Here is a 14,215-nt window from a genome sequence, read left to right as displayed (position 1 = left end):
CATGTGGTGCCTCACAACCATCTATAACTCCACCTCCAAGGATCCAATACATTCTTCTGGCTCCCAAACACATGTATACTCATATAAGCACATAATATAACAGTTAAATTAAAAAAAAAATAAAAAGGGTACAACTTGCTATTGCTACAAAAAAAAGGGGGGGGGTTGAAAAGGTTTAGAAGTGAACAACTCTATAGTGGTTAAAGAAAAGGCTTTTCATGGTTCAAGCATACATAAGTTGAAAAAAGTACATTTTGTGCCTGCCTCCAATATACTGATGTGAATCTAATTGCTGCACCCCAGAGTTAAGATAGTTTTCTAATACAAAGAAACACGTATTCATTTGTGCTGAAAGCCAAACTCATTTGGGTCAGCAGCATCAGGCTGATCGCAACTGCAAATAAATGCAGTTCTTTACAAGAACATAATGCATGGCTCTCCCACAGGCCCCTGAGAAAAGTGTTATCTAACACAGCACATTCCATGTGCACAAACTCCTGCTATGGCTCTGGCAATTTTGCTCACTATAAACACACCGGTGATGGGTAGGGGGTTCATGCTGTTTATGAGGTAAAATCCTAAAGGAACTCAGTGCTGAAAGACTATCAGAGCCTTAGTCTGAACTAGAAGTCAAAAACAAATCCCCAAAGCAAAAGTTAAGTGGAAAGATAAAGGGAGGGAAAAAATGAAAGACAAAACACAAAGCAAACCGCTTTAACTTATGGTTGTGCGTTTCTTTTTTACTTTTCTTTTTTAGTACCGACTTTTGAAGAAACTAAGTGCAGAGCACACTCAGGTTGGAGACTGCCTATCAGGTTGGAGACTGCCTATCAGGGTGCGGGAGTAGGGAGCAGACAAAGGCCTCTCGTTAGAAGGTGATGGCTTTTCTGCATCTGTTAAGAGTTATTTTAAGATCCATCCAATTCTTGTGTAGTTCACTTCCAATAAACATTCAAGGACTATGAGAACAAACTTGTTTCTTTCTTTCTATTGTTGATCGATTCATGGGTCTAAACATGACCATTGAGAGCAGCAATATTCTCAGAAATAACATACTTTCATTTAAAATACTTAAAGGGTGCTTGTCAAGATGTTCACTGTGAAAACGAGAGACCTCTTACCTGCAGTGTTATTCCCCTCCATTCCATGATCACCATTGGCTAGTAGTGTTGGTTTAGAAGATGGGATACCTGGAAAATTACAAAGAATAATTACTAATTGTAACACAAAGAAAAAAATTGACTATGGAAATTGTGTTACTCTTTGTAGTATTAGCAGTCTTTGTCATATCTTTGTCAATGTTCATAAAATCACACACATTAACCCCAGTCCCACTCACACCTTTCAGTATCATCTCCACAAGGAAGAGCATTCCTTTTCTCTGTTTTAGAAGTGTGTACATGAGGTGTGTGTATGTATGTGTATGTGTGTGTGTTGCCCAAGAAGGGAGATGGATCTCCAGAAGCTGATGTATGTGTATGAAGTCACCAAATGTGAATATTGGAAACCAAGCCCAGGGCTAATCTAGAGCTCTTAGCCATCATCTTTTCACCCTGAAAAAGTCCTAAAAGGTTTTTTTGTTTGTTTGTTTGGGGGTTTGGGGATTGAGACAGGGTTCCTCTGTGTAGACCTGTCTATCCTGGAACTTACTCTCTGACCTTGAACTCAGAGATCCCCTGCCTTGGGATCAAAGATGTACACTACCATTACCCCAGGACTCTGTGGTTTTGCTCTATAAATTGTCAAAGATTACTAGCAGATTCTATTTTTTAAAAAATCCACAAAGTACCTCAGGTTAAATAAATAAGCATGTCTCTTCCGTGACAGGATCCAGGGACTTGGGACACTCTCCAATAGAAGCTTTAGAGCACCATTATTGCTCCCTGACAAAAAGACTATATAGAGACTACCAGGAGTTCTCGGTTCTATTTTGTTTTGAGACAGGGTCTCAAAACGGTTATATAATCCAGTTCAGCCACAAGCTTGCTTGTATAACATATATGAAGTCTGCATATAACAGAGTATCGTGATACACCCTGAATGTGAGAGGGAAGAATTATTAAGTTCATGATATTCTTCAACTATAAAATAAGTTTGAGGTCAACCCAGGCTACATGCAATCCTGCCTCTAAAAATAAACCAATTAAAAAGTAGGTCCAAAGCCAGGCATGGTGGTGCACTCCTTTAATCCCAGCACTCTGGAGGCATGTGGATTTCTGAGTTCAAGGCCAGCCTGGTCTACAAGAGTGAGTTCCAGGACAGCCAGGGCTACACAGAGAAACCCTGACTCAAAAAAACAAAAACAAACAAACAAACAAACAAGTAGGTCGAGAATTTGGGGGTTTTGTAAATTGTTACCTAACTGTTCAGCATTCTTTGTTGAAAAGACTATCTCTACCCTATTGTATTCCTGGTGCCAATGTGTGTGACTGTGTGGAAAATCAATTGACAATGTTTCGTGTTGGTCTTTTGTCTAGCCTTGCTATTTGTTAGTAGTAGGTTTTTCCAGGATGTGTGTGTGTGCATCAAATTCTGAGCTTTCCACTTTTACTGTTTTGCTCTTAGTAGCTTAAAATTTTTATTCCAACCCTGGGCTTTCTATTCTGTTCTGTTCCATGGATTTTTAAGTCTAAGTTATTCTGACATCATATAAGCTTGGTAAGCATTGATTTTCTTTCTGAGCAGGGTCTTTCACAGCCTTGGAGGCCACAGAGAATGGACTCCCCCTCAGGACCAGCTTTGAACACTCTCACCCATCTACCTAGTTATCCACTAATATTAAGAAAGGGAAAAATCTTCAGAGGTATTTTTCACAAATACTTTTCAAAGAAAAAGAAAAATCAAGAAGCTACACTATTAAAATACAAACACAGGCTTTTCTTTTGGAAGGTAACACAGTCAAGCTCTCCCATGTAAAGAGCAGACACCTTTGATAACTATTTTAATTGAAATGACTACTCTGCTACCTCCGAGGAGCAAGAGAAGCAAGGTATATTAGAGTAGAATTAGAAAACAGAGATGAAAGGGTGAAAAGACAAGTTCATTAGATATGCACACATAACATGTGCCCTGCGCATCCCTCACAGAATGCACTGTCCTTTTCCAGAGTGGTGCCGGATATGTCCCACCCACACTTGGCACAGGGCCCTCTTCCTCAAACAATCAGCACTTAAGATTCATCAACCCATAGCTTAAGAAAGAGTACATATTTTCTAAAAATCTGTCCTGTTTTAAAATATAAATTATTTAAAAGATGGAAATTTTACAAAAATTTGGTTCTTTTTTTTGGCCACGAAAGTGGTGAAACTACTTTATAATCTGGTAATAGCTACTGTAGAAAACCAGAAAATCTCATTTTAAATGATTGAAATAAAACTTCTGAATAGTCAATTTATCAACTGAAAAATACTAACTTGCCAATTTATTATCAGTATTTAATTCATGAAAGAAAATAAAAACAAAATGAATATAAACAGAGTACTGTGACATTATTTAAAATAGCTAATGTCACCACAGAGTAAAATACCACTGAAAAGCCAGAACATAGGCAGAGAGGGATGAGGGTGGGAAAAAGGCTAGTATGGCAGATAAGCATTATGCAGACATACATTCTCATCCTCCACTTCTTCCTCCCTCCCTTCCCACTCTCAAGTAACCAGAAAATAATATGAAAGTAACATCACTAGCAAATGTTAAGGGAAAGGATAGGACACAGGATAGACAGAGAAAGAGTTTTACACAATCCTCTCTCAGATAAGCATATTAAAGAATTTAAGTGAGGTTAAAGAGAACAACTTGGATATTGTATGGATGCATCGTTTGTCTACTGCCTATGGCTTAGGCAGGAAGTAAGATGGTAGGACATCTGGGAAGAGAAAGAATTCTGGATAGAGCCAGATAAGAGATTCACCTGTAAGATGTGACGAAATGGACAAATGGTACCTGAACACAGCCACATGGCAGAATGTAGGCTGGAATGAATGGGATATTTTAAGTTATATCTGTCAGAGAACAGCCTAGCTATATGGCCAAGATATTTGTAAATCTATTTTAAGTTTGAGTCTTATTTCAGGGAGCATGGGACTGGGAGGAAGAACCAGGGTCTAAGTTCAACAAAATAGCTCCTCACATAGAATCAGGTCTGCTCTCAACTCCAACTGGCCAACCTTCAATGTCATCCTTTCTTGACTCCTAACCCTTGGTGTCTTTCTCCTCTCTCCACCTTCTCTTAGTTCGTGGTTCTCCTCCAACCCCAAGCCCAGAATCCCTAAACCCCACCTATGTCTCTTCTGCCCAGCTATTGGCTGTCGACATCTTTAACCACCAATCAGGGATAAGTTGGGAGTGGGGAAAGCAAAGTCACATAAACCTGGATCTACATTCAGTCTTTGGTTGTAAACAGTATTTAGCATAACAAAAGACCAAACTTCAACATTTATTCAAGTATTTAAAAACAGCAGAGGCCTGGAGAAATGCTTCATTGGTTAATGCCCTCTACTAATCTCAACAGGTGCCAGAAATGTACATGGTACCCAGACATATGCAAGCAACACTCATACACCTAAAATTAAATACATCTTTTTAAAAAAGGTTGGTGGCCGGGCAGTGGTGGCACCCACCTTTAATTCCAGCACTTGGGAGGCAGAGGCAGGCGGATTTCTGAGTTCGAGGCCAGCCTGGTCTACAAAGTGAGTTCCAGGGCAGCCAGGGCTGCACAGAGAAACCCTGTCTCAAAAAACCAAAAAAAAAAATTAAAAAGGTGGTGACCCATGCATTTAATCCCACCACTCCAGACGGAGAGGCAGGCAGAGCTCTGTGAATTCAGGCCAGACTGATGATCCACAGAGTCATTTCCAGGATAGCCAGAGAGAAAAGCTGTCTTGGGGAGAAGGGGTCTGCAGAGCTGAGTATGGTGGTACAAATCTAATGTCACCTCTACATTTGAGTAGCTAAGGAAAGAAGGCTGAGAATTCAAGGTCAGCCCCATCTCAGCAAGATGACACTACCTGGAAAGAAAAAAGTAATCAGGAATCTAGAAATTAACAAAGAAAGACAGCCTTGGGGCTGAAGAACTGGGTCAGAGTATACTATACTGCTCTTCCAGTAGACCAGAGTTTAGTTCCCAGCATCCACACAGTAGGCAGACAACTGCCTCTAACTCCATTTCCAAGAAATCCAATTTTTTTCTCACCTCTGTGGATACCTATACTCATCTATACAAATGAAAAACAAGAAACCCCACATATACTCATAATTGAAAATAAATCTTAAAAAGTAATATCCTCCAATGATCTAGAAATCATGACAATAGGCAGCCAATGAAAATAAAAAGAAACCACAGGCTAAATGTGGTTAGATGATTAGTACTTCAATGAATAGCAAAGTTGCACATTATCCAACATTAAATCCTACTATAGTACAGTCAGCCTCCTGTCAGCTCCCAAATCAAAGTGCACACTCGACACCATGTTGGAAAAGGAATTTATCTCACCAGTGACACTGATATCCAGGAGTCACGCCTAGGGGATTATCCAAAGACTCTCTGTGGTAAAGCTGTCACATACCTGCCAAAGGCAGGCTTAGGAATAGCTATCTATCACAGCAACTCTCAAACAAGACTTCTAATAAAAAACCAAGGAAAAGGAGACACTCAAAGACCACTGCCACCAGTACCCACCTCGGTAAAACATATAGACATAGGTAGGTGAGCAATCTGAGCTACACTGCCAGACCAAATAAAAGTTCTATAAAAGACATACTTCCCCTTGGGGAGACAAGGAAATTAATCATGCAAGTAGGAAACAAAAGTGTAGAGAGAATCTTTTGTATTGCACAGTAGCATCACCTGTCAATAAAATGCTGTTGCCCTATTAGCTTAGGCAGGAAATAGGGAGATGGGAGTTTTAGTACAGAGAGAGAATTTCTAGGAATAGAATCTGGTGTAAAGGAGATTAGCCTCCAAACTCTGGGAGAAGGTGGTCACATGATCTGAGGACAGACAAGGTAACCAACTAGGTGGCAGAACTTAGAATAGAATAACAGGATGATTAAATTATGAGCTAGTCAGGGAACAATCCAAGGCTTTTGACCTAGGCATTTATTCATATGTAAGAAGTCTTGGAGTTGTTATTATGGAAAACTTATGTGCAGGCAGGAAAGCATGAAATTACACAAAAGCATGGCCTAAACACAGTAAATTTCTTTTTCTTTTTTTTTTTTTTTTTCCCTGAGACAGGGTTTCTCTGCATAGTCCTGGCTGTCCTGGAACTCACTCTGTAGACCAGGCTAGCCTCAGACTCAGAAATCCACCTGCCTCTGCCTCCCAAGACCTAAATAAGTCTTCAAGATTAAAGTACCTACAAAAGTAGACTACGGGAGACAGCTGGATGGCTCAGAGGTTAAAAAGTGCTTGCTATGTGAGTCTGACAACCTGCATCTAATCAGGGCTTTGAGAGTTTCCTCTGCTGCTACCTGTTGCCCTTCAGATATTTCCTGTCGCTTAATTATTTTTCTTTTAATTATTCTTTAATCTTCCTTTATAGTTGGCCTTTCCCCACCCCCGACCCCACTCCTACCTGCTGTCTCTTAATTCTTTAACTGGCAGAAAAAATGAACGCAATCAAGACCACCACCGACTGTATCATTTTGGGACCTTATCATTTAGGGTCACTGACTCATCAATGGGAACAAAATTGCCTGAGTAACCCTTCAAGTTCCCCACTGGCTGGCCTCCTAGACAATTGGAGTCAGACCCTCAGGTGCTTAGGAAGAAATCTATCTCTCAACCAGCGCGTGGGCCAAATATCTTCTAGGGACTAATGAAAAGCAACTCCCAAAATAAACTCTTCATTATAATACCCATCCATCTTTCAATCAAAGTAAATTCTGTAAACGAGAGGAAAAGTTCCCTAAAATTTCCATGTCTACATTTTCTCTTACTTATGGTATTTCCAGATCTTGTCAAATGCTACAGGATAGACCCACAGATTCTAGCTGTAGTGGGCTTCATGTGTCTAATCCAAGTTTTTTTAAATATCTATTCAGGCTTCACCTAAACATTACAGATTAAGTCTCAGGAACTCTTTGGGCATCTCTAAATAAATGTCCTGTAATCATAGAAAGTCACCTTTTCTGCTGTTCAGGAAGGCCATGGAGATGCCACTTAGTGGACTCTCAGTATCCAGTCTGCAAAGAAGAGGGTCAACAAAGAGGAAAATTCCTCCACACTTTCAAGGCCTTTATCTTCATACAGCTGGAATAACTGAAAACAATGATATTAGGTGTTGGAAGCTCTTCCCAAGCCCAAGTAACCCCTGAGGACCAGATCTTCAACTGGCTTTGACAACAAAAAGAGTTAATTTTGGCCACCTGCATGATCTTAAACATCTAAAGGATTTGTGTTTCTTTAACAGTCCTCAGACATGGTACTTAATCATATGAAATGCTATTTGGGGGTTGAGAGATGACTCAGTGGTTAAGAGCACTGACTGCTTTTCCAGGGGTTCTGAGTTCAATTCCCAGCAACCACATGGTGGCTCACAGCCTTCTGTAATAGGATGCCCTCTTCTGGTGTGTCCAAAGAGTGATAGTGTACTCACATGAAATGCTATTTGGATAACTATTTCCACTAGTGATTCTCTTCCTGATAACATTAATTTCTAAGAGTACTTCTCAGAGCAATACTGTGATGTCCTATGTTGTAACCAATCATGTTTCCTGATTAAAGAAGTTGGCCAGAAACTCTGTTTGTCAAACTTAGAGATGATGATGTCAAATTGTGACTTCAACAAATAAAACCTGGATGTCAGGTTTGGTCCATATTGCTCAACTCCACTGGAGGTAACAGTGGGTACATTTATTTTATTTATATGAGTACACTGTAGCTGTCTTCAGACACACCAGAAAAGGACATCAGATCCCTTTAAGATGGTTGTAAGCCACCATATGATTGCTGGGAATTCAACTCAGGACCTCTGGAAAAGCAGTAGCTTAACCGCTCTTAACCACTGAGCCATCTCTCCAGCCCACAGTCAACTCTTTTTTTTTTTTTTTTTTTTTTTTTAAGATTTATTTATTTATTATATGTAAGTACACTGTAGCTGTCTTCAGACACTCCAGAAGAGGGCGCCAGATCTCGTTACGGATGGTTGTGAGCCACCATGTGGTTGCTGGGATTTGAACTCTGGACCTTCGGAAGAGCAGTCGGGTGCTCTTACCCACTGAGCCATCTCTCCAGCCCCCACAGTCAACTCTTATTGGTAAGATATTACCAATAGGAAATCTACAGGATTCTGAAAAAAAATGTTCTGGTGTACATTCTAGCCAGCTACAAAATTACAGACTGCAGATTGTCCAAAAACAGATCACAACAGTGACTGAGTTTCCAAATGTATAAAGGGGGGTGGGATGGGAAACTGCTGAAATTATACCAACGGCCCCTACCCTTAAAATGGTTGACTAAGTGAAGGAAGCCTGTGTGAGCAGAACAGCCTTAAACTAAAGATGCTTAATTAATGCACCTGGAGGCTCAACATCCAGAAGAGTCTACCAGCCCATGGAATTTCGGAAATAGAGAATGTTAACAGATTTGAGAGCCCTGAGTAGAGTAGTCCATCACAGCCTGGAGTTCCTTTACCTAAGGTATGGTAATTGATTTAAAAGACTGCTTTTTTACTATCCCCTTGCAAGAGCAAGATAAGGAAAAAACTGGCTTCACAGGGCCTATGTATAATAATGTTCAACCTGTACAAAAGAGTGTCAGTGGAAAGTTTTTCCACCAGGAATGTTAAATGGTACAATTCTATTTTATGCAACAACCAGTAGAAATAATTCATAGGCAATTTCCTCAATCCATTATTTATCATTACATAGATATTTTGTTGGCTGATTCTGATGCAGATACTTTAGAGAAAATGTTTAGTGAAACAAAAAGAATTTCACCTTACTGGGGATTGCAGATTGCTTCTGAAAAAAGCAGAGTAGAGATCTGGGTTATTTTGGGTTATATAATAAATCCAATAAAATAAAATAAAATTTCAACCACAGAAGAGACAGATCAGTTTCAAACCCAATGATTTTCGAATATTAATTTGAGTTATTAATTGGCTACAGCCCACTACTGGATGAACTACTAAAGTGTTAAATAGTATGTTTCAAATGTTACAAGGAAATTCAGACTTAGTACAAGATGGCTAGCAAAGACAGCAGAGAAAGAGTTAACTTTAGTAGAAAAGAGACTGCAGAATGCATATGTGGATCATATAGGTCGCAAACCAGACTGTATTTTGGTTATCTTGCCTTCAATTCATTCTCCTACTGGGCTCACTATGCAAAGAGAAAGTAGTATTTTAGAATGGGTCTTCGTAGCATACAAAGTAAAAAATTAAGGACTTATATAGAAAAGGTTTCTGATTTAATTATGAAAGGAAGAATAAGACTGTCAATTGTCTGGAATAGAACAAGTAGAAATCCTACTGTCATATACTAACACAGAGATTACTTCATTATGGGTAACCAATGAAGACTGGCAAATAGCTTGTAGCAACAGTAAATGTCCTAAAAACAAGACTCTTCAGTTTATAAAAAGAACTAATTGGGTTCTCCCACATACTATAAAAGGAATACCAATTCCTGAAGCACCTACATTTTATACTGATGCAAATAAGTTGGGAATGGCTGGTTATGTAAGTCAGAAAAAATAAGCAAAGTAATTCAAAGCCCATATGATTAAGGTCAACAGAGTTGTATGCAATTCTTATGGCATTATTAGATTTTCCTGAACCTCTTAATATAATTACTGACTCTCAATATGCAGAAAGAGTTGTTTTGGATGTAGATACTCTTGGATTTATTCCAGATAATTCAGAATTAACCTTGTTATTTATGCAACTGCAACAGGCAATCAGAAATAGAAACTATCCACTCATTATATGTCACCCATATTTGGTCTTATACAGGCTGTCCAGGTCCATTAGTACAAGGAAATGAAGAAACTGAGCAATTATTAATGTAATAGGAAATGTATTAGAAGCCTCAATATTTCATGAAAAACACCATGTTAACTGTAAAGGATTTTTAAAAATATACCGATCACCTGGAAACAAGCCAAGAAATATATAAGAAAATGTCCTACTTGTTCTTTGTATAACCTGTGGTTTTTAAAACAAAAAAATCCCAGCCATTCAATTATACCAATGAAGATTCAGGAGCCAAATGCTGTGGCGAAAACCTGCTAGCTTTGAGAAGCAAGGAAATCACCCAGCTGACCTTCCTACTCCACAGACATCCCAGAAGGAAAAGGCCCTTCTCCTTCTCCATGCTGTCTTAAATACCCTTCAAATCAAAGAAAGGTCTTCCTTTCTGTTTACTTATGTTCATCCACTGTCAGCTGGCAAATATGCTCTGCCTCCTGACCTAGCGTTGACTTTGCTTAGCTCTCAAACTAAAGGTGTATGCTAGGGCTGAGCCACACCACAAATACTTGTTTACAAATACTAGAAAGCTCTTAGGTTACAGGTGCGTGCTAGGGCTAAGCTACACCACAACAAGGTTTTTCCAGTTTACAATCTTGAGGTTCAAAATGTGTTCAAATATCTTGCAACATTCCCCCTTTTTGTCTAAATAAAAGACTCTCTAACATTAATAAGCTATATACTCTGGTAAGAATTACATTCATAATACCCAGTCCATTTGTATTTGGCAACCTTGGAGAAAGTACTCTACTATATATCCTATCTTGGTAAATCAAAAGTTCTGTACCTAAATCATTTTCTATCATAATTTGCATTTATCAACATAAAAACATCTTTTTAGACCTTAAAATATTTTCTTAAATCCTAAACAACTTAAGCTTAACTATGAGACTATAACGGTAGTCTTCAACCCCATCAGAGACATGAAAAGGCTAAATATTACCTGAATAAACAAGAAATGCAGAGTAAGCAGCTTCCATAACTATAGAAAGGACCAATACTGCTAGCTCCCTGTATAGTCACCCAAAATTCTTCTGCAACTTTGGAACATTCATATCTTTAGCCTACTGGGATAGAATATCTCACAGATTTTTCTATGAAACAAGAATCATGAAGGACTTCTCTACCCTGTCCTGGCAGATTTGACACTTCACTTTCTTTGTGTCCTGCTTTTCCACAGCTTGGACAGCATGCAGTCAGCAGTTTGAAGCAAGGCCAGTTTCTTGCCCGGTGGCAGCTTGCCACATTTGAAGCAAACTCAACAAGGATGTTCTTCAATGTTCATTATCTTCTTTGAAATTGTATGGGGGTGCTGCCAGAATCTGACATGTCTCATTGTCAAAAAAAAAAAGTCTTAAACTAATAAAACATCTTTAAATGCCATCTATCTCAGTGTATTTGAATAGGGAAACTTTGCTTGTCTCTAGTTTACTCTCTGATTAACTTTGAAAACCTCCATGATTAACTAAACTAATAGCTAACGAAACTACAAGTTTGATTGACTTGCATTTCCTAATTATCCTAAACAACTTGTAATGGTAGCTTTCAAAAGGACAAGAACTTTACATTGCATTTTTAAGAATCACAAAGGTGCAATATCTTAAAAGGAGTTGATACATAGTATGTTGTAACTAAAATATAACCTTAATTTTGTATCAATATACAAAGATCTATACCAATGCAACCAAATACAACCTTAATTTTGTATCAATATCTATGAGTAGATTCAATTATCTTTTTTTGTTTGTTTGTTTTTCGAGACAGGGTTTCTCTGTGTAGCCCTGGCTGTCCTGGAACTCACTTTGTAGACCAAGCTGGCCTCGAACTCAGAAATCCACCTGCCTCTGCCTGGGATTAAAGGCGTGCGCCATCACGCCCGGCTCAATTATCTATCTTTCTTCCCTATTATTCCTATACATACCCCCTCCCATTTTTGTCTTAAAAAATCCCAGAAGGAAAAAGTCCATTCTCCTCTACAACGCCCTTCAATACTTCCTAACTCAATCTCTTTCCTTTCTGTTACTTTTCTGTTTACTCCCTGTCAACTGATTGCTTGTTCCCCATCTTAACCTAGGGTTGACTTTGTTTAGCTCTTGTGTTAAAGATGTTTGCAGGCAGGCAGGCAGGCAGGCAGGCAAGAAGGGAGGGAAAGGGGGGAGGAAGGGAGGATGGGAGGGAGTGAGGGATGGGGGGAGGGGAAGGGAAGAGAGGGAAGGGGAGGAGAAAGAATGGGGGGGGGGGAAGGAAGGTAGGTAGGTAGGTGTGTGCTAGGGTTGAGCCACACCACAAGGTTTTTCCAGTTCTCAATCTTGGGGTTCACAATGTGATCAAATATTCTATAACAATAATCAAACTCCATTACCTACCAGAAGTAACCCCTAAAGGCAACAAAAGAAATGAAATCTGGCAAAGGGATTATGGAAACTGGGATTCAGGAGGGGGTGAGAGAGGCGGAAACAAGACCCTAGACACCAGCACTAAGGTGCAGATCTACTGTGCTACACAGCAGCAAGAGTTTTTTATGGCCTTTGGGCCAATGGAGAATTGACACAAGCTCTAGAATAGCCAACTATTTCACAGGCTTTATGGGGAGGTGCCAGGCTGCCAGCACCCACGTGGACTTCCATAAGATGGAGGGTTGAAGCATCCACTGCCCTGTTTCAGGCCCATCCTGAGGCTCCAGTAGTTTGCTAGGATCCTCTATTTTGTGTGTACAGTAGGCCAATGTACATGGTCACTTGTACTACAGAGGAGCTTAGAGGCTTTGCTTACCATCCACTAGGCCACATCCAGGGGCTCAGCACCCACGATGGGTATGTTTCATTTTTCAGAATTTAGAAAACTAAAGTTTGTACACCATACCACTGATTATACTCAGGGTTTCAATGTGCAATGGCTATGAGGTTTTTTTTGTTTGGTTGGTTTTTTTTTGTTTTTTTGTGTTTTGTTTTGTTTTGTTTTTCAAGAATTTTGTTTCTCTGAATAGCCTACGTCTGGAGTTCTTAGGCCAGCCAGGGCTATGTAATGAGACTCAGTCTCAGAAGAAAAGGAAAAAAGACTATGATTGGATCATGGCCTGATAAGGCCTGACCTTTGCCTCCTTTTTCAGAGTTGCTGTTGTTCAGAATTTCTGATGTTCCTGATACCATCAGCCCAGACACACAGCAGGACCATTCTGCTATCACTGAGCCATTTGACTTTTGCTTTTTGTTTTTTGTTTTGTTTTTTTTGTTTTTTTTGTTTTTTTTTTTTTTTTGAGGCAGGGTTTCTCTGTGTAGCCCTGGCTGTCCTGGAACTCACTCTGTAGACCAGGCTGGCCTCAGACTCAGAAATCCACCTGCCTCTGCCTCCCAAGTGCTGGGATTAAAGGCGTGGGCCACCACCGCCCAGCGGCTATGAGTTTTGAAAAAGCTGATTCTGGGGCTAGAGAGATGGCTCAGGGGCTCAGGGGCTAAGGGCCCTGGCTCTTCCAGAGGTTCCAAGTTCAATTTCCAGCAACCACATGGTAGCTTACAACCATCTGTAATAGGATCCGATGCCCTCCTCTGGTGTGTCCAAGGAGAGCCACAATGTACTCAAGTACATAGAATTAAAAAAAAAAAAAAAAGCTGATTCTGTAATTATACATTTACTGGAAGTAATCACTACTATAAGAATTCCTGTACAAATTAAGACTGACATACCCCTACATATATATCCAGAAAGATGGATTCTTTGCAAATATAATGTTACAGGTATACCAAACAATGATATAGGACAGGCAATTATAGAAAGATCTAATTGTACTTTAAAAGAAATGCTTATAAAACAAAAAGAAAGAATAAAGACCCTCTAGGATAGACTAAATAGTACTCTGTTTAAATTTCCTAACGTTAATGAGAAAGGAACAACAGCAGCTGAGAGACACAGGATTATTTTTTAAAAATTGTGGAATTAACTCAGTCTATGTACTATAAGGATGTATTAACATCAGAACAGAATCCAAGAATATCTTGCACTGGGGACATGGATTTGTTTATCTTTCTATAGGAAACAAAAAGCTGTGGATAACATCAAACAAATAAAGCTCAGAGTTGATCAAGTTGAGAAGATAGCCTGACCAGTCACTGCCTTTGCCTGAGAGCCAAAAAATCCTGGTCAAGAGACCTTCGATCCTTAACCACTGAAAGGTCTATGAGCAGGACTTTGGTCTACAGCAATACAGAGGCCATCTACAATGCAGAGCAACAACAGGCCTATGTGAA

At 39.5% G+C, this 14,215-nt stretch overlaps 1 protein-coding gene across 20 annotated transcripts in view; it reads right to left on the bottom strand.

The window, feature by feature from the left end:
- Positions 1-14,215, bottom strand: part of Map4 (microtubule associated protein 4) — a 153,431-nt gene that overhangs the window by 86,941 nt on the left and 52,275 nt on the right. For all 20 annotated transcript variants that reach the window (XM_085828048.1, XM_029481534.2, XM_085828053.1 and 17 more), the window contains exon 3: positions 1,122-1,190. In XM_085828048.1, coding sequence (XP_085684174.1) covers positions 1,122-1,190 — 69 coding nt within the window. The remainder of the gene's footprint in view (positions 1-1,121; positions 1,191-14,215) is intronic.

Source organism: Mus caroli, unplaced genomic scaffold (genome assembly GCF_978045245.1).
Source record: "Mus caroli unplaced genomic scaffold, Mus_caroli_1 scaffold_11, whole genome shotgun sequence".
NCBI classification, from domain to species: Eukaryota; Metazoa; Chordata; class Mammalia; order Rodentia; family Muridae; genus Mus; species Mus caroli.
This window is presented reverse-complemented; position numbering and strand designations above follow the sequence as displayed.